Below are 19818 nucleotides of genomic sequence, written 5' to 3' on the forward strand. Positions count from 1 at the left end.
TTAACAGCATGTTAAGGAGGCCCTGCCCAGTAAAAATTCAATAAACCCTTTCAGAGACAGATTGTGCCAACAGCAAAGGTTTTATTCTCAGCCGACTGGGAGTCGTTACACAAGCTAGAGTTGGTCAGGTAGCAATGCAAGGACTCAAAGCCTGCACATTTTAAACACACTTTTATAGAAAATACAGCATCGCACAATCATTATTATGCTAATCTGAACTTTAGATTTTAACATATTCTAATTGGCCATTTTACTTAAACGTCAAAAGATCATGTGTGTCCCATTGGACATAAACACTTCCTAAAACACATGATTTCCTATGCAAAATAGCAAGACTAGGTAGTTTCCCAAATTTAACTAAATCATCGACATATGTTGCAACCTTGAAAGCAAAAAAAAGCTCTGAGTGTGACGCATTTCTTCACACTTCCTTAGCACACTGTTTCAAAACATAAATAACCTGTCTGGTTTTCTATTGATTACATTTCTTTGTTATCTTTTCTGACTGTAAGCCAGTTTCGTTTTATGAGTAACACCCCTGAGAATCACATATTCTGCTATTTGATTTCTGCCATCTCTCTATCCTGGCTTTATGCCCAACATACTCGCTTTTCTGCAGATGGCACTTTTCCTGTGCTTTCAGCACTTCTTAAATCTTCATGGGATTCTGAGACTTGCAGCCATCTATGATACAATGGCTTGCTTTTGCTAACCTATACATCAGAAATCTATTTTCTGTGTTTAATGTTGTGTGTAATGTGAACATACTTTTATGTCAAATGTTACCAAAAGTAAGTGTGTCCAGTGTTAGCTTTTTCCAATGTATTTGGTTAAATAAGGGCAGCATAGCTGCCCCAATAGACAATACTCCTACATTTTACAATGTTGGACAGGAGAGAGAGCTATTGGCCCTAAATACCATATTTACCGGCCTGTAATCAAAAAGTGGGCGAGAGGCTGCTCCTCTACATTCCCCGCTCTAGTCGACATATTCGACCACATACCTGTTATTTACCCTCCCCTGCATGCAGTGTACCTATGCATCCCTATCTCAGTCACCCCTCAAATCAATGCTCTATCTGAACATAGGAAGTATCATGAAATACACTTATAAAGAACCAATAATATCTCCAATCATATTGTATTCTCCTAATCTAATGTACATGCACCCTTTTTTCTTGAAGGTGTGCCTTTTTTACCCTCTTTTATTATTTGTGAATATGCATGTATCCCAAAGAATGACATTGTTTACTTCCATCTTGTTCCCACCCGTTACCCAATTACTTGTTACTGTACATACACAGTGAATGACTCTGCCACTACGAGAATCGAGAGATGTCCTTAAGCGACATTTATATTCTTCGAAGGGCCCGATCAGCTCTTTTTTTTACTATGACTCCTCTTTCTTATTCTCTCAATTCGTTCATTAAACATTTTCATGTATACACATTTTCTTTTTCTCCCACCCCACAACGTTCCCTTTTGTCCCTGTCCCATTCGCCAGCTGCTTAAAGTTCATTTCCTGGCCATCATCTTGCATATCTTCCATCTGCGCATCTTCCATCTGATTCTTTATTTTCTTTATTCCAAGTTCAAGGACCTTTTATCAGTTCATTATTATGTTTTTCTTTTTTAGCTGCTTTGCAGCAAGTTCAGGGGCCCCTTAGTTTGTCGAAGAGCAATGCTTTAGAACCCATTGTCTTTTTTGAATAAAATAGTCAGTTGAGGGGACATTTGATATTCTGGGGGACACAAGGATGGGGGAGTCCATAAAGAGGTCTGTTGCTTTTTGAGTTTTAGTCACAACTGGGCATCTGGCTGGGTTCCTTAAACCCCTTTTATGACAGTTAGGGTCTTTCTCCCTGCTCATAGGCTCGTGTGCATGGGTCTCTCGCAGTGGAGGTCTTCTCTGTCCATTTAAAGCATAAAAAACTGAGTGAGTTCCTTGAAAAATAAGTGCATTTTATCATCAGTACTGCTCCCTAAAATTTAAACATTGCTGCTTCAATGCTTCTCTTTCTTTAATGTACTCTTATCTCCTAAAACTCTTGATACCAAATTCCTTCTTGTTTAATTTAATAAAATGTCTGCTTCTCTCCCCTCTTGTGTATACCTTTTTATTTTTATTTATATGCTTGTATCGCGCCGGAAGCCCGCAGGCATCAGGGCACGTGGAACACCAAAACACATAAACAACCAATAATGTCAGCTGTTTATAAACGGGAGGTTTCAACTAGCCAGAAGCCAACTCATTTAAACAAATGGGTTTTCAGAGATTTCCTTAGTCAGGAATTTTTTTCCACCTGGAGAATGGGGGGCAACTTATTTCCATATTGCGCTGCCTGCACTGGGAAGATTTTGCCTTTACCAGTTGCCCGGCCAAAACGTGGTACATTTAGCCAACCCTGATCTTCTGATCTTAACGATTGTGAAGGAATGTATCTAGAGAATTGTTTCTTTAAATACTCAGGGGCTGTACCGTGGATGCACCTACGGACTATAGTCCTAGATTTAAAGATGATTCTGTCCTCTATTCTCAACCAGTCTAGTGATTTCCTTCCTTCCAGATGTGCTATCTGTTCTTAATCCCTTTGACAATGCGAACAGCGTTATTCTCCATAACTTGACATCTTTCTATTTATTTCTTGGAAGCCCCTAACAGCAATGCATTGCCATAATCCAATCGTGACAGGATAATAGTCCTGGCAATGGTAGCCATGTTTTCCTCATTGAGGAACGGACGGATGGGTCTCAGGAGACTTAGTTAGCAGGCATTGTTCTTGTGAAGGTATCTAACCTGTACCTCAGAGCCTACTGATGCTTCCACCATCATCCCTAGCGCTTTAACCTGGGGCATAACTGGGATGTTTACATCCTTAATGTCAAACGCTTTATATTCTACACTCAATTTTACTCTTCCCTGACGAGTGCCGAAAATCATCAATTCAGTTTTGGTGTTGTTCAGGCACATCCAGTTTTGTCTCAACCATTTGTCTATAATGTTATAGACTTCTGTTATTTTAGCACTATCTACGAGATGGTCCCCAGATAGCTCAAAGACCAGTTGGGTATCATCGGCGTAGTTCATAAAGAACACGCCAACGCTTTCCAAAAGATCACAGAGACATCTCATGTATAGGTTAAAAAGCAATGGAGATAAACTTGCTCCCTGTGGAACTCCAAAGTTTATTCGAGTTGGCTCTGAGAATGTATCCCCCGATACAGTTGTGCACTCCGATCTGCCAAGAAAGAAGTCAACCATGCCAGGGCGACTGGCGAGCAGCCCGCTATTTTATCCAGTGCCCTTTGCAGAAGTTGGTGATCCACCAAGTCAAATGCTGCACTGAGGTCTAAGAGCATCAGGATCCCCGCCTTGCACTTATCCACAATTTCAAGCATGTATGTTTGCAAATCTAACATAGCAGTTTTGGTGCATTGGGCCACCCGGAAACCTGATTGTTGCTCGAGAAGAGTTCCCTGGGTTTCTACATGCTTTTGCAGTTGATCGGTTGCAATCTTATCCATGATTCCCAGGATAAAGTTTGAATTGGTGATGGGGCGTAGGTTTCCTGTGTCTTTGGGGCTAAGCCTGCCTTTTTTACCAATGACGTGATGGTCACCTTTTTAATATCCCTGGGTACCGAGCCCTCTTGGAAAGAGGCATTTACTATTTTTGTAAGTACCGGAGAGAATATGTCCTTATTATCCAAGATCACTTTGGCCGGCAAGATGTTTTCCGCACATGACGTTGGTTTCATCTTTTCCAGTACTGAGGTAATCTCTTTCTCTGTAACTGGGACAAACTAAAACTAGCCACCAGACCCTGTCTGTCTAGGTGCAGCTGGAGATTGTATTATAGCCTCACTTGATACCTCTCGGGATGATATAATGTTATCTCTAGCCTTTTGTATCTTGGCAGTAAAGGAACTTTGTACTACCTCACAATCCTCATTAGTGGGAGCGAAGGGAGGAGTGCGCGCTTTAGGTTTGTGGTGTTGGGGGCTGCTGCTATCTCTTTCTTGTAACAGTTTGACTTGGCTTCTCTGATGGCTTTTCTGTATTTTGAATGTACACCTTTCCAGAGAGCATTATTAGCAGAAGGAGGATTTCTTTCTTTCTAGACCTCTTTTTTCAAGCTTCAATATATTGAGCTCACCATTGAACCATTTGTGATGATTATCTATCTCCCTGATAATTTTGGGATTTAGGGGCACAAACTGTTCCACCAGTTCACGAATATGCATGTTATATTGCAATAGCATATTTTCACACAATTCGCTTTCATGAAATGTATCTAAGATCGCTTTTAAACAAGGTTTCAGTTGATCAGGGCCTATATTTTTGAGATTACAACTGTGTACCTTTATATGGGGATTGTTAGTACGTTCTGGTGGATTATTTAACAGGACGTCAAAAGTGACTGAGAAACGGTCTCACCATATGCAGGGTTCCATAATTACTTTCTGGGTATTCAGGTTTTGAGTTATAACCCAGTCTAACTGATTACCTTGTGGTGTTTTGGGATCATCATTGATCGCTGTGAAATCTAGGTTTTTCATTGTTTTTTTCAGTATGATATGATATGATATTTTATTTGTATTGTGCTCGTACACAGGTGTTTCAGAGCATTTACTTTCAGAGGATGGCTTCCTTATCTAGTGTATTCCCTCTCCATCTGTTTAAATCTCCGACCAACAGAGTAGCCGTGTTTGTAGATTTTAAGTTGTTTAACTGAGATGTTAGCTCATTACAAAAATCGGACAAAAGTGCTGGCGGTCTATATGTAATTATGATATTTAAACAGTCATTTGGAGTGTGGGTAAATTTAAGGTGTAATGTTTCACATTCACTGCATGTAACGTTGGCTTTAAAAAGCTTAATTGAGTCTTTGGCTATGATTGCTACCCCTCCACCTGCCCCGCTGTCTCTGTTTTTATTATAGAGTATGTATCCCTCTGGTACTGCAATGTCGCATACTGGACCTACCGGTCCTTTAACCACGTTTCAGTGACACACATGAGATCCAATTGTTTCTCCTGAATCAGATTGTGGATGCTATTTGCAGGTTTGCTCAGGGAATGAGTGTTCAACAGACAAACTCTCAGCATTCTCGGCTGTGTAGGAGTTATGTTACCCCGGCCTCCTACTAGGCCTGGTGCCTGTAGAGCCTGGGAGGGTGCTGTTAAATTCCCTCCTTTTTGCCCTTTCTTTAATTTCTCTATGGCACCGCTATTTCTCGCCTGGTACTCCTCAGAGTCCTGACTCGGGTCCGGTGCCCTGTGTTCCTCTGGGGAGTTGGCAGAAATGATTTTATCCTTATGTTCCTGTGCCGGGGTGAAGTCTAGCAAAGGTACTAAAGTAGCAGACCGAGCTAACGACTCACCTTTTGCTTTGGCCTCCAGCACTTCCCTGATGCCCATGAATGCTAGTCAAGACTGGGTTTTTTTGGGGAGAAACTTGCCGTGCTTCTGTGTTCTTCCACGGACTGCCACAGACTGCCATCTGCACCTGCGTGTCCGGACAAGGTTTGTAGGGAAATTGGCATGGAAACTACAATCGCACAGGGAGTTGTAGTATATTCAAGTAAAAAACCACCTTAGTGCCACCTGTGTTCATCTATGCTCATACCCTAGTGTGCCTGTGACATGGAACCATAAAGCACACACATGTCTTTTTACCCTCACTTGCCCTGCCGCTCACACCTCATTGTTTCCTACTTAGTGCGGCGCTAAACTCAAATGTCATCTTCGAGCTCCTCTTTTAATTGAAAAAGGAAACATTTCTCCTCTATTCTGGATAGAGCTCATTTGAACTTGTTATGTCATAAGTCACACTACTGGGGTTAAATTGTCCCCTTTTTTTATAATAGAAAGAATGAAAGACAGAAAAGACAACATGAAAAATGTTGGACAGGAGAGAGGGCTATTGGTCCTAACAACCATATTTACCGGTCTGTAATCAAAAAGCGGGGGAGAGGCTGGTCCTCTACAAGCATAATTCTGGTACATCTGTAGTATTTCCAAGAATGCTGTACTTTTAGCATCAATTCAAAATCGTAAAGTATCTCACTCTTTATTTAGGCACATAAGAAAGGGTTGTGGTGCACACGGTCCTCTATTGATTAATAAACACAGACTGCTCAACCAGCTTCTTGAAAGAGCACAATATACGGTTTTAGATGCTTGGAAAACTTAGCGATGCTGCACTGAACTCTAATAGAATTACTGGTAAGAGACTTTGTTTAAAGTTCTAAATCGGATATTTTCAATGCCTCCCTCAAAGTGTGCAGGGGGCGGCGTTAGTTACTTTGTGTCAAAGGTGGCACAAAGGACCCAGGTATGGATGTTACAGCGCCTTTGTCTCTCAGCGGGAAAGTGTTGGAGGTTGGAAGATTGCACTGACACCATGGTGGAAAAAAGCAATTTGAGTGATGGGTCTAAACTAGGATGTCCTTTTGCCCTGAGTCCCTGCTAGGGGCACCTCGTGCCCTGAGTCCCGAAAGTTAGGTGCACCTTGCGCTCTGAGTCCCAAATGCGATATGGACCTCGTGCCCGAATCTCAAATGTAAGTAGGACCTTGTGCACCAAGTCCCAAATGCGAGATGGATTGCAATTCCAAGTGACCTCTACCCGAAAAAGTAAAATGGGATTAAAACGATGGTGGGTACCCAAATTAAAATCAGTTTCAGCCACGCAGAACGCTGCGCCCTGCCACGCAGAACAGTGCGCCCTGAACCCAACAGGGTACTGGGCCTAGCTAGCCTGGTTAATGGCTTAATAGCTGAAACTGAATTTTATTTGGGTAACTACCTTCGTTTTAATCAATGTTTTTTGTTGTTGAGCAGAGGTCACTTGGAATGACAGTCGACTTATTTGGAGAGAACAATTTAGCTAAGAATAGTAGCCTGCAGGTGGTGGGGATGTTGATAGCATTACATGTCTAATTGAGGACCTTCCCTGAGGAAGCCATAAATGGGTCGAAACACCTGTACGTTCAAATGATGATTAATTGACTGCTAATTTAATGGGATTTGATTTAATATTCAATAAGTGTGACAAGGTGTGGCACAAGTGGTGAGGTGGTTGAATGAATCACGTGGGACGCAACATCCCGTTTGCATTTAATTTCAGAAAATCATTACATGTAAATGGGATATGATCTCCCCAGTGCTGAGTCTGATGGATGTTCTAGAGGGAAATCGTGCTCCTGGGGCGTGGATGGCTGGAAATTATCCAGACACATATATTTGATATTGCAACCTTTATGGCCATTTCAATTTAACAAATGATTGGACATCTTCAAAGGATGAAATTCTTGAAACGTACAAAGTTTTTATTGTTGCCTTGACATATGGCCTTCCCAGGATGCCTTTTAGACTCGGCGACGCTGCACGAGTACACAATATTCCAGCATGTTCTCAGAATTGCATTTGATGTGAATTTTAAAGTTTGACTACTTTGTTTCTAGGTCATATTCCATTTTGAATTCCACGTCTTCCGCGCCCAACTTTTCTTTTGGTGATGGAGGCCTGGAAAGAAGACATCAGGAGGACCAAGGACCCGGGGACATCACCCCCCTGACTATTATCTGCCAGCCAGTGCAGGTAGGTCTTTGTGCCGGTGCAGGTAGGTCTTTGTGCCGGTGCAGGTAGGTCTTTGTGCCGGTGCAGGTAGGTCTTTGTGCCGGTGCAGGTAGGTCTTTCTGCCGGGTATGTGGGTTTTTGTGCCACGGCAGAAAGGTCTTTGTGCCGGGGCAGGCAGGTCTTTGTGCCGGGGCAGGCAGGTCTTTGTGCCAGTGCACGTAGGTCTTTGTGCCGGGTAGGTGGGTTTTTGTGCCACGGCAGAAAGGTCTTTGTGCCGGGGTAGGCAGGTCTTTGTGCCAGTGCAGGCAGGTCTTTGTGCCAGTGCAGGCATGTCTTTGTGCAGGTGCAGGTGGGTTTTTGTGCCGGTGCAGGTGGGTTTTTGTGCCACGGCAGAAAGGTCTTTGTGCCGGGGTAGGCAGGTCTTTGTGCCAGTGCAGGTAGGTCTTTGTGCCGGTGCAGGTAGGTCTTTGTGCCGGTGCAGGCAGGTCTTTGTGCCAGTGCAGGCAGGTCGTTGTGCCGGGGCAGGCAGGTCGTTGTGCCGGTGCAGGTAGGTCTTTGTGCCAGTGCAGGTAGGTCTTTGTGCTGGTGCAGGTAGGTCTTTGTGCCGGGGCAGGCAGGTCTTTGTGCCAGTGCAGGCAGGTCGTTGTGCCGGGGCAGGCAGGTCTTTGTGCCGGGGCAGGCAGGACTTTGTGCCGGGGCAGGCAGGACTTTGTGCCGGGGCAGGCAGGTCGTTGTGCCGGGGCAGGCAGGTCGTTGTGCCGGGGCAGGCAGGTCTTTGTGCCAGCGGCTTTTCACTGTATATGTCACATTGATGCATAGCTCCGATTAGTTCACGCTTAGTCACGTCTACACCTCACAGGCTCCTTGGATCCAGTAGCTCTATTTTTGATGAGAGCAAATTGATTCATTCAATGGATCTTATTGAGAGCGCAGATTTTACTCAAAGAACCCTGAGTCCGACCATGGGGTTTGTGTGGGCGAGAGCGGCGCCACTTAGTATTCATATTTATTTAGCCAAACAATGAAGCCTTTTCATGGGTCTGTCGACTTCTAGGGACTGGCCACTGTGGCGTTGTTGCTAGGTGCAGTAGCTTCCTGGGGTTCAAGTGATTGTCTTTTTTTCATGTGCTATATTTGGTACTTGAACATGGCCGACGCGTGTGTGGCGCTTTCTGAAGGATATCACATGCACTGGGCAAGTAGCATCCTTTCTTCTGGTTGCTTCTATGGCCTAGTCTCTGCTCTGCATGTGCCTGAATGTGGAACTGGGTCAAACGAGCATCACCCTGCAATGGCAGGGACTTTGCCAAATCCCCTTGGTGCATTGCACTCTCCCATCAATATTCTATGTTGTGTTGTAGCAGTTGGATTTAATGCCTGTATTTCTCTTGGACTGCACTCCTGAATGTGTATTGTACCACACAATGATGCTGTGTATACTCTTGATATAATTCTGTAATTGGATACTGGACACAAGTCCACAAGAGCTGCAATGAAGACGTAAGGCGCCTAGTGTGGGGGAATTGCCACAGCTGTTTATCGGTTACTAGCAACAGGTCTGTCTAAGAGGCGGCGCTTTAGTGGGTGGTTACCAATGATGACCTCTGCGGCAGAACATAGGTCCACCTAGCGGGTTCCGTGGAGATGCTGGGAAAGCAGAAAGGGGCGGGCCTGGATCTGCTGATTGTTACATTAGTGCTGATGTGTGCGCAGGAGGTGTGATGCAATCATCATGTGTGGTCTTCCGGCCTCTGTGCACATGATGACATCACCACATGTGGCAGCTTGGCTGCTATTTTGGTGCAGGCCAAGTCCTTGATAGCAATGCGCCGCGCTGCCGCCTTTGCAACATGGGTCATATGTGTATTAGGCAGAATCCTGTGCAGTGCCCTTAGGGACCACTACACACAATTAAGACTACAGGTGGCAATACAGGTTCACCTTTGGTACAAGGCTGTACTACACTGTTAATGTGGTAGTAGTAGCGGAGCAGCCATACTTATCTCAAGAGCAAATAAGCAGTAGTAGAGATTACACAAAGGACCACAATTACTGTGACTCAAGCAAACACTGACTCAAGGTTTCAGATAAAAAATATAAATACATTTATCTAAAACCATCTGTTAATAAAACACTTCACTTCTATAAATTCAAAACCACACATAAAATACACCACACACAACAACTTCCACTTGTTCCAGTAAATTCAAGGTAAGTACATTAGGATTTGACAGACCGGTGTTGCGATACTAACGCGTACCCGGGGATAGAAATGCTCACAAAGTTAAAACACACTTTGTACTTTAGAATTTCAAACAAGGGAAAAGGGGGTAAAATCACAGGCAAGACATTTGTCTAGGCAAGGGAATCAGAGGACTTGTTCAAAGATACAGATTAAAGTCAATAGGCCTGCGCCAGTGTCAATGGGGCAGATGCTCAGTTGCCGAGGATCACACGTTGAACAGTTCAAGATTCGAGATGCCAAGAGTACTTAGATATTGTCAGATGGAAGGAAACGTTATAAGAGGGAGGGAAGAAAGTATAAATCTTCGTGGAGGAAAAGGGTTCACCCCGATTCCAGCTGGTCAGTCGGAGAGAACGACCAAATGTGCACAGTCCCTTATTCCGTTGGAGAAAAGCTGGTGCCACGGCAGTTGTTCCTGGTAGTTCCTGCAGACTCACGGTTCCTGCGGCTTCAGTCATAGGACAAGAAGGAGGCTGTCTGGAGCGATCTGCACTACCCAGGGTTGAGTCCAGCAGCAGCAAAAAAGGCAACAATGAATAAAAGGTGCGCTCCTTTAAATCAGGAGAGGGCTCTTCTGATGGCTGTCCGGACCACTACAGTACAGCAGTGATTTCGACTCAGGAGAGGATGCTCTGACTGAAGAAAGAGTGAGCTGGTTAATCCCACCAGGCTCAAGGGAAGAAGACTCTGGACTAGATCTTCTCTTGTCGTTGAAGGGTAGATAGCTCAGGACTGCAGCAGGGCTTCACCAGGATCTGGGGTTGCAGCAGCCGTCTTCTTCTTCGCTTCTCTTCGGTTCTTTCAGTTCCAGTGGCGACTCTGACTTCCAGCCTAAGAATCCTGCCTTTCATGCCAAACTACCCCATTCACACAGCCTGGCTGTCAATCACTCAGCAGGGGGGTTGTCCAGCCCAGACAACCACCTGAGCCAATCATCACAAAGTGCGACTTGGGTCTCCAAGGAGACCCTGTGCAGGGGGTGACTACACTCCCCTCCCCCCCACATTCAGCCCACCTAGGAACCCAGACGCCAAAGTAGGGCTTCTGGTCAGAAGCCCGCCAAAAGGTCGGCGAACAAAGGAGGCAAACCTGGTTTGCTGTGCAGAAAAAGACCCAAGAAGGGTGTTAACAGAAAGAAATGGTGATTAAACCCAACCAGAGCCGAAATACAAAGTATTTGGGGAAGATGGTTTAAAGTTCGAGGCTACTAAGATAGCCTAAAACGTTACCATGTTATATGATATAACCGCGGTAGGAAAATTAGTGTAGGTACCACTGCCACCAGCCAAGTCTTAATGTTAAGGGAGCGCAACAATGGTCCAAGAGGTACAGATAAAAGGGCCAAGAATTAACCCTTTCCAATACTCCATATAAAATGGGGTGTACTGGATCTGTGGTTAAAAAGTGACTATGTAAAGTTAATGGCAACTTTACCCTTTTCTGGGGGACAGTAGTCAGCCCCAGAAAATGGAGAGGGTGGGAAGCCTAAGAGACAACCCTGTGTTACTGCACTGAAGGTGCTGTGTAACAAACAAAAGAGTGGGGCTACTGAAGTGGTGTACTCCAGAGTCCACAGTCACAAAAACAGTCAAAATACATATGCCAAAACACAGATAAGAGTGGGGGAAAAGCTCACACTCTTACAGGTGGAAAAAAATAAACGCCAGAAATCCAGCAAAGCTGCTGGGGAACTCACTAGGTGAGGGAAATTAGCCATAGAATGAGAATTCTCCCTAACAATGTGTTACCCATTTCTGGTGGAAAAACTGAGTTTGTATATTTTTTTGCACTTTTGGATGAATTACTTACAGCAGGATTATTTACAACATTAAGCCATGTCTCTGTGATTCAAGGGTGGGCAAGAAATGGGCACGATAATGGGATGACGGTATCACCATGACCTTGGGGTGTGAAAACAAAATCAAAAATATCGAGGATGAGTACCCCAAAAGGAAATACACTGAACACGGGTTACAAAGGAACATACAAAGATCTTTAATTTACACTGAATCAGTTACAAAGAACAAAACAAAATCAGATAGCTATCGGCCCTCAGTGCAACACAGCGAACTCCAGCGTGGTTCGGTGTATTCAGTGAGAGACGCTGTACATTAGAATTCGCTGCTCTTTTATACCATTTGCAAACACGATGTCCAACCCTACTTCGGGTTAATATTCCTCTAATACATTACTGATCTAGGGTTCATGCCGAGTTCGCATATCCACATGTAACTAGTTTGCCTTTAATACATATGTCAACAAGCCTACGCGGCAACTGTGTATTCTGGGATTTCCCATGCAGGTCTTCTCAAACATTAATACAATGTAGCTAAACAAGTGTTCTAAGTTCAGTATTTGAATACATTGTTCTTAACATATGCTTGCAGATTAGTTTAATTAAAGCGAGTAATCCTTTACACACAGGTCAACGAAGGACAAGGTCTCAGTTCACTACCTCAATAAGTGGCCTGCAGTTAAGTTACATATTAGCTACATGCAGAGGTCATGACGGCCATGTTGTATTTCGGAATGACATCGTCCACCATTTTAACTTACAGGGTGACTTTACAGAGCGAACCTAAAATGGCATATTGACCTAAAATGGCAGCTTAGATTGATTTTAAGGTCAGGACCTTCCAACACGGATTTCTTCGCAAGTGACTTACAAGCAGCTTGGCGTAGGCCAATATACATATATTCATTGCAATAGGAGTCACGATATAATTTCTCATTTGACAAACCCTCCTTTTGGCCTATGCCAAGTGCTAAACTACTTCGGATCTCCTTGCAAATAACTCCATGCATCATCGTCCATGCACCCTGAATCGCTGTCAGAAATACCTATCACCATCAGGGCATTCGCTAAAATTTCTTTTAACACATATTCCTTGGAAGTTTTATCTGGGGCATACACTTTATGTCCTATCCTACCTATCGCTTGTGCGCAACATCCCCCTAGCATCGAATATGTACTAGGTAGACACTGAATACAACAACAAAGGAACAACAGAATTCCCAAAATAATCAGTAAGACCGAAAGTACCTTCCAACCCCAAGATCGCAAGAAGTCCCAGAACCAAGTGCTAAGATCCCAGTTTCCCTCGGAAACATGCATTTCTGAACTAAGGACGTGCAGATTCTGTATTGCCGTGAAGATAGTTGGAGAGGAATCTGGCACAAAAACACAGCAAGCGGACCCCACTAATTTACACACTCCACCACGTTCAGCCAGAATGACATCTAATGCCATCCGGTTCTGAAGCGCTACTAGTCTTATCGCTTTCTGTTCTAATGTCATATTATAGAGTATGTCCGTGGTCCGGTTGATGGTTCTCTCCAGTACTCTCGCTAGTTTTCTGATATCTTCGGAATTCGCTATCTGCCCCCAAAATAGCACAACTGACTTTGCTATATATCCCAAGATTTGTGCTGGAGTGTCACCGTTCTCTTCCCGCCGTGGATGAGCCTTTGAAATTTCTATTGTACTAGCTATAAACACCCCAGGTAACAGGATCCTAAATTAACAGGTTCCCTGCCATTCCCTGGGCAACCATGGAAATGCTACATTACCGCAAACAAAGTAGACAGGTTCACCTACATACAAAGGTCTGTCTTCCTCAGTCAAATTTGCAACGTTGGCACAACCTTTAAAATCTCCCATTGACTGAGTACCATTCCTCTGTATGCAAAAAGAAACTGAATCAGGGCTATGGTTAACAGTGTAAGAAGGAGGCATGGCATCCTTATTGCCTATCGGAGCCATCTTAAAGGAAATCAAAGATTGGAAAGGACGAGACAGTCTATCAGAAGGCCTAATAGAAGCAACGTTGGGCTTACTCCTATTTGCAAAAATCGAGCATCCCAGGGGAGTCAAAACACGTTTCTCAAAGCTATTCAAATTAGTGCCATCAAAGTTCCCCGAGATGCTATCGTTCCAACGGCCAAAGAACAGTGCTCTAAGAGAAGCATAACAAGCAGTTGTCAAAGGTAAAGGATGAATATACCAACCTAGCCCCTTATCCCTGTGTTGCGGTAAATGTGAGCAGACCCAACAGTTAGACTTATTAGAAATGGCATGCGTAGCATTCATGATAAGTAGCAGAGTATTATTGTGGTACCTTTGTCTATGCTGAGAGTCCCTAGGGGACAGAGTATGTAAATGCACAAAGGGAGTAGGAACAGTAGTACATTTTCAGTCGGTAACAAGGACTCTAAAGGATGAGTTTCCTCGAGGTACCATAAACCTAAGACAATGACTATTATAAAACCAAATATTATTATAAAAACAAAGCAATACGTCGTCGGGGCCCAGGTGCATTGTCCATTGTCCCAGTTGGTCACACAATCATTTACAAGTCCCATACGAGCGGTAGCGGTGGCAGGCATTGTAGTCTTCAAATGGAAACCCCCAATGTTCGTTGCTGGCGACCTCCCGGCCGTGCGACTTCTTAGTCCTTCCACAAACCTAGCCAACAGAATCCACTTTCTCAAATTTGGGCAAAAACAAGCCCTCGATGATCCTTTCCTTCTCCGAATGCACAGCCGTAAGTCTATCAGATGCACAGCAAAACTGTGCCGTAAGTCTATTTTCTTGAACGCAGATTATAACTTGCTTTTCCCAGTACTGATTGATCCGGAAACAATGTATCGTCACTTCCCGTTGGAAGCAACGTATCAGAGACAAGTGAAGATGCCGAATTTGAAACAGCAGTTTCCGGAAGCAAAACTTTTGGAGAGTGTAGAGACAAAATGGCAGGCTTCTCAAGCCTCACGGGCTCAGAAAGATTCTCCGATACACTCTCCGCGCTATCTTCTGCTTTGGGATCGTTGGTTGCAGCGTTAGCGAGGGGTTCTGTTTCTTCTGTATCGTGTGGCACTGGGTGAGGAAGTTTCTTGACGTGCGACGCGTGGATCCAATTCTTTCTTCCAGAAACCCGCACCGCTGTTTGCGTGACCAACAGGACCAGAAATGGGCCCCACCAGCGAGGTGCAAGGCAGGACGAGCGCTCAAATACCTTGATGAGCACCCAGCTTCCAGGCGGTATGCTGTGGCCCGGGCCCTCGTATCGCACAGATAAAGCCTCTCGCACCTGGTGATAAATCAAATACAAATTTTTAGTCAACTGGCTGCAATAATCTGAAAGTAATACATTTTCAACATCTCTCAAATATCTACATTTAGGAAGGTTCCAGATATTGGCAGGTCTCCCCATTACCACCTTAAATGGAGAGAGCCCAGTCTTAGTTTGAGGGGTTGTACGCATGGATAATAACACAATCGTTAAGGCGTCCGGCCATTTTAATTTAGTGCCGGCACACGTCTTACCGAGCTTGTTCTTGATGATACCATTATGTCTTTCTACTAGTCTGGCACTCTGAGCGTGTCTGGCCGAATGGAACCGTTTGTCGATCTGTAATGCCGCACATATCTGCAGAATTACGGCAGCGACAAAATGTGGACCTTTGTCCGACCAGATGACTCTTGGTAGCCCGAACCATGGGAAGTACTCCTTTAACATGGTTTTCGCAGTAGTCATAGCTGTAGCATCTTTGACGGGGAAAGCCTCAACCCATTTACTAAAAGCACAGATGACCACTAGTACGTACTTCATATTATTGCACCGTTCCATTTCAATAAAATCAAAGTGGATGACTTCAAAGGGGACAGAGGGTGGCCCAAAACTTCCCCTTGGAGTTGCTGTCCCCTTTCCCAGATTGTGTTGTAGGCAAATCATGCAATCCTGGACATAGCGTTGGGCAGTTTTCGAAATTTGGTCATTTACCCAAACTTTCTCTAACATTTTCGTTACTTTCTGGGCACATACATGCGTAGGACCATGGGCCATGATGACCATCATCATTACATATGCGTCAGGGAGTAGCCATTTCCCTTCAACTATGTCCACCCAACACCCGTCATCATCAAGTTTCCCCAAGCCTTCAGCCCACCTCTTGGATTCTTCTAACGTGGCATCAGCTTGGATATCCCGTACAGACCCAACACCCTCGTCCATTCCATAGGCATTTACAGTCTCCCTTGAAACATACATCTCCGTACAGAGATCGGTAGCAGTGTGTCTAGCTATCTGATCAGCGAAAGCATTCCCTTTTCCTATGTCATCTGTAATCTTTCGATGTGCTGCACATTTCATAACGGCTAACTGAATAGGGAGTGCAAGCGCTGAGGGTAGTTGTACTATTAGGGAGCCATGTTGGATCTTAGTGCCATGTGAAGTTAAGAACCCTCTCTCTGACCAAAGTCTCCCAAAGTTGTGAACCACCCCAAAGGCATACTGACTAGCAGTATATGTATTTACTGAAAGCCCTTCGGAAAGTTCACAAGCTCGGGTCAATGCTATGAGTTATGCGTGATTCTCTTGGTTTCCACAACCGTGCTTAATGTGGTGATTGCACAAGCAGCTGTGGATGTACCACCCGGACGTTTAAAACAGGAGCCATCACAAAACAGCTCTCCTTGCAGATTATCCAAAGGAGTGTCTTTCAAATCAATTCTACCCTTTGTCTCTTGTTCGGTAGTATACAGACAGTCTTGTGGCTCTTCATCGCCGCAAGTAGTATCTTGCGGGAAAGGTAAGAGTTCAGCCGGATTAAGAACACAACACCTCTTAATTTGGATGTGAGGAGCAAACAAGATCAATTTATATCTCGTCAACTGTGCGGAAGTGAGGTGTTGCATTTGGGTTCGGTTCAGTAGAAAATCTACAAAGTGAGGCACCATCAGGGTTAGATCATGGCCTAGGACCATTCCCTCACTCTGTTTTACAGACGGGGCAGCAGCAGCGACAGCTCGCAAACATCTTGGCAAAGCACATGCTACAGGATAAAGGGCGGAAGAAAAGGAACCGCATGGCCTATTCTTCCCTCCATGTTCCTGCGTTAATACAGCAAAAGCACATCCATCACATTCATGCACAAACAACACAAAGGCCTTTTCATAGTTTGGTGTGCCCAAAACTGGTGCAGAGCATAATGCAGTCTTGAGCAAATCAAACGAATGCTGGTGTTCCGCATTCCACGGCAATGTCGAAGAAATGCCCTTCTTTGTCAAAGCCAACATCGGTTTGATCACTAGTGAAAAATTCGGGATCTACAACCTACAGTAAGAAGCCATACCTATCAAGGCTCTAACTTCCTTCTGTGTATTTGGGACAGACATGCCAGAAATGTGTTTTATACGTTCAGGTGTCAATCTTCTTCTCTCCTTTGACAGGAGATAGCCTAAATAGGCGACCTCCTGGCAACAATATTAAAACTTTTTAAGCGAAGCTTTGTGACCATGCTTAGCTAGATGAATAAGCAAAAATACAGTGCCCTCCTTACAGGCACTCTCAGAGTCAGCAGCTAAAAGCAAGTCATCAATATATTGAAGCAATGTACAAGTAGAGGGCAATTCAAGGGTATCAAGTTGTTCTTTCAAAGCCCTACTATAGATGCTAGGACTCTCTGTGTACCCTTGAGGTGCACGAGTAAATGTGAACGAGCGTCCCCCTAAGGTGAACGCAAACAAGTATCTACTATCCTTGTGTATAGGAATACTAAAGAAAGCATTCTTTAGATCCACAACACTAAAGTAAGTAGCTGTAGCTGGAATCATGGTTAATATTGTCATCACATCAGGCACAATTCGAAATTGCAACGACCTTATTAACGGCACGTAAATCAATTATGAAACGGAATGGAATTGCATTATCGCCTTTCTTGTACACGGGTAAAATCAGACTATTGCACAAACTTCCTGAAATTTCTTCAATCACCCCGCGATGCACAAAATCGGAAACAATGCATTTCAAAGCTTGCTCACCCTCAACTGAAATCTTATACTGGGGAATGCGTGGCAGCTCAATTCCATGTTTCAAAACTATCTTAACAGGCTCAGTCTGTAAAACACCGACATCGTTGTCGTCAACAGCCCACAAGCACTCTGGTACATCAATGAATTCTGGCGGCAAAGGTCTAGTCAAGAATTGCGAGACAGAAAATTGCTGTGGTGAAATCGTCAAGCGTACTCCATCAGAAGAACAATAAATCACTGCATTTAATTCTTTTAACAAATTCAACCCCAGCAAGTTCTCTCCACAATTCGAAGTCAACAGAAATGGACAATGGTCTGTAAAGGGACCCAAAGAAATGGGTACCGGCGAAGAAACTGGACAAACAACTGGTGTGCCAGAAAACCCTACAGAAACATTAGTTTGCACTGACAGTGGAATGTTTGGAACCCATGAATGATCAATGGAACACTTCTGTGCTCCAGTATCTATCAAAAACTGATGTTTCCTATCTACCACCACCATTTCAACGTAGGGACCTTTCTGATTGACGGGAATAGGTGTAGGTTCCAAACCCTGCTTCGGGCAATCCTAACGAAACAGAATATCATCAAAAGGAAGCTCTTCAGATAGATATGCAGCAGAAGGATGATCAAATATGTTCCTAGTGTCCACACTTGAAGTCTGATTATCCTGCTGAGGATCCTGTGCAAACTGACCTCTACCAGGGCCCCCTAAACCCAGGTGACCTCTGGATCGTCTACCCATATTCCCAAATGTGTTGTTCGACCTCTGTCGATGGACGGGGCATTGTGCACGCCAATGACCCTCTTGTCGACAATAGGCACACTGGATAATGTTCACAAGACCGTGGGCACATTCCCTTGCAGAACATACTGACCTCTAATCTGCGAACTACCCCCTCTGGGGCCTCTAACAATTTGCTGTAATAGTACTTTAGTCTTTAAATCACCTTTTCGTTTTTCAACTCTATTTTTTTCATTATTGATATGATTCTCGTAGTACTGAGCCATATGCAGTACTTCTGATTGGGACTTTGCCTGCCAAGCGCTCTCAGAAGACATAATTTGTGACTGGATGTCAGGGAGCAATCCACGCACAAATTTGTCCACAAATAACCTTTTCCCAGTCTCTGTGCCCAAGTCTTGTCCGCTGAAATCCGAGAATACCTGTTCGAACCAATTAAAGAAGTCGGTAGAAACCTCAGACTTCCCTTGGACACAGGCTGTAAATATGTCCCAAATAATTATTTTCTTAGGAATTATGGTTTTCAATTTTGCAATGATTCTATCAGGCAAAGTCAGTATCACCTGGGGCGGTCTTTCACCAGCTGGCCTTTCTCCATCGAATCTAGTTATATTTGCCCATGTATCTCCCAACCCTGGCACGTCGTCTATAGTCCTAACCGGACTCTATTTCTTTATAGAATCCTGTCGGATTTTTCCTAATATCAGGAATAGATTGTCTAATAGTATTCACTTCCTGTCTTGAGAACGGGACGTGGACAAACTGCGATACATAATGTGCAGGAATGTCCACAGCGACTATACCTCGTGCAGCATCGGCCGCAATCTCAACCTTCGGGACAAATGTCGGAGGAACCTCTCTCATAGGCAACTGAGAAGTAGGTGACTCCGAATGCTTACTAAGCAACAGAGCTAAGTCGAGCGCTAAAGCAGTCGAAGAAGTGTCAAGTGAAAAAGCTCTCTTATAAATACTCAATAACTCTGTGGGACAACTAATCTTTCTTTTTACACAATCATCCTGTAGGTACTCATATCATTACCTGTATCACTTGCCTCTGCATTTCTGGCGTATACTGACTATATGTGTCATATACTTCAACTGGAGTTATCAACATATCTGAAATCCATCTAAGCGCGTCCTTTGTACAAATTCGTGCTTCCTCAGATATCGATTTTCGACAAGGAAGGAACCGTTTCTGTACATACATACTTTCCCCTCGTCATCGTCATTCTGTAACCTTTCCAACTCCTTTCTATACCCAAATAACCTCTCGACATGCTCATTTACTTTCTCCACAGTGTCTCTAGAAAACGCTAAAGTATTTAGATCCCTTAACCCCTGCGGGAGATCTGTTTTATTTAATTTGCCCCACATTACACATAAATGAACCCCTAAACCTTCAATAAAAACATTTTTCTCAGGAAAATTATCCA

The 19818-nt window shown here is 44.1% G+C and overlaps 1 protein-coding gene across 1 annotated transcript in view; it reads left to right on the forward strand.

The window, feature by feature from the left end:
* Positions 1 to 19818, forward strand: part of UBASH3B (ubiquitin associated and SH3 domain containing B) — a 484216-nt gene that overhangs the window by 361107 nt on the left and 103291 nt on the right. Inside the window, exon 7 of the mRNA XM_069614082.1 lies at positions 7468 to 7603. Within this exon, the coding sequence (XP_069470183.1) occupies positions 7468 to 7603 (136 nt within the window). The remainder of the gene's footprint in view (positions 1 to 7467; positions 7604 to 19818) is intronic.

Source organism: Ambystoma mexicanum, chromosome 9 (assembly GCF_040938575.1).
Source record: "Ambystoma mexicanum isolate Mex_15411 chromosome 9, UKY_AmexF1_1, whole genome shotgun sequence".
Taxonomy (NCBI): domain Eukaryota; kingdom Metazoa; phylum Chordata; class Amphibia; order Caudata; family Ambystomatidae; genus Ambystoma; species Ambystoma mexicanum.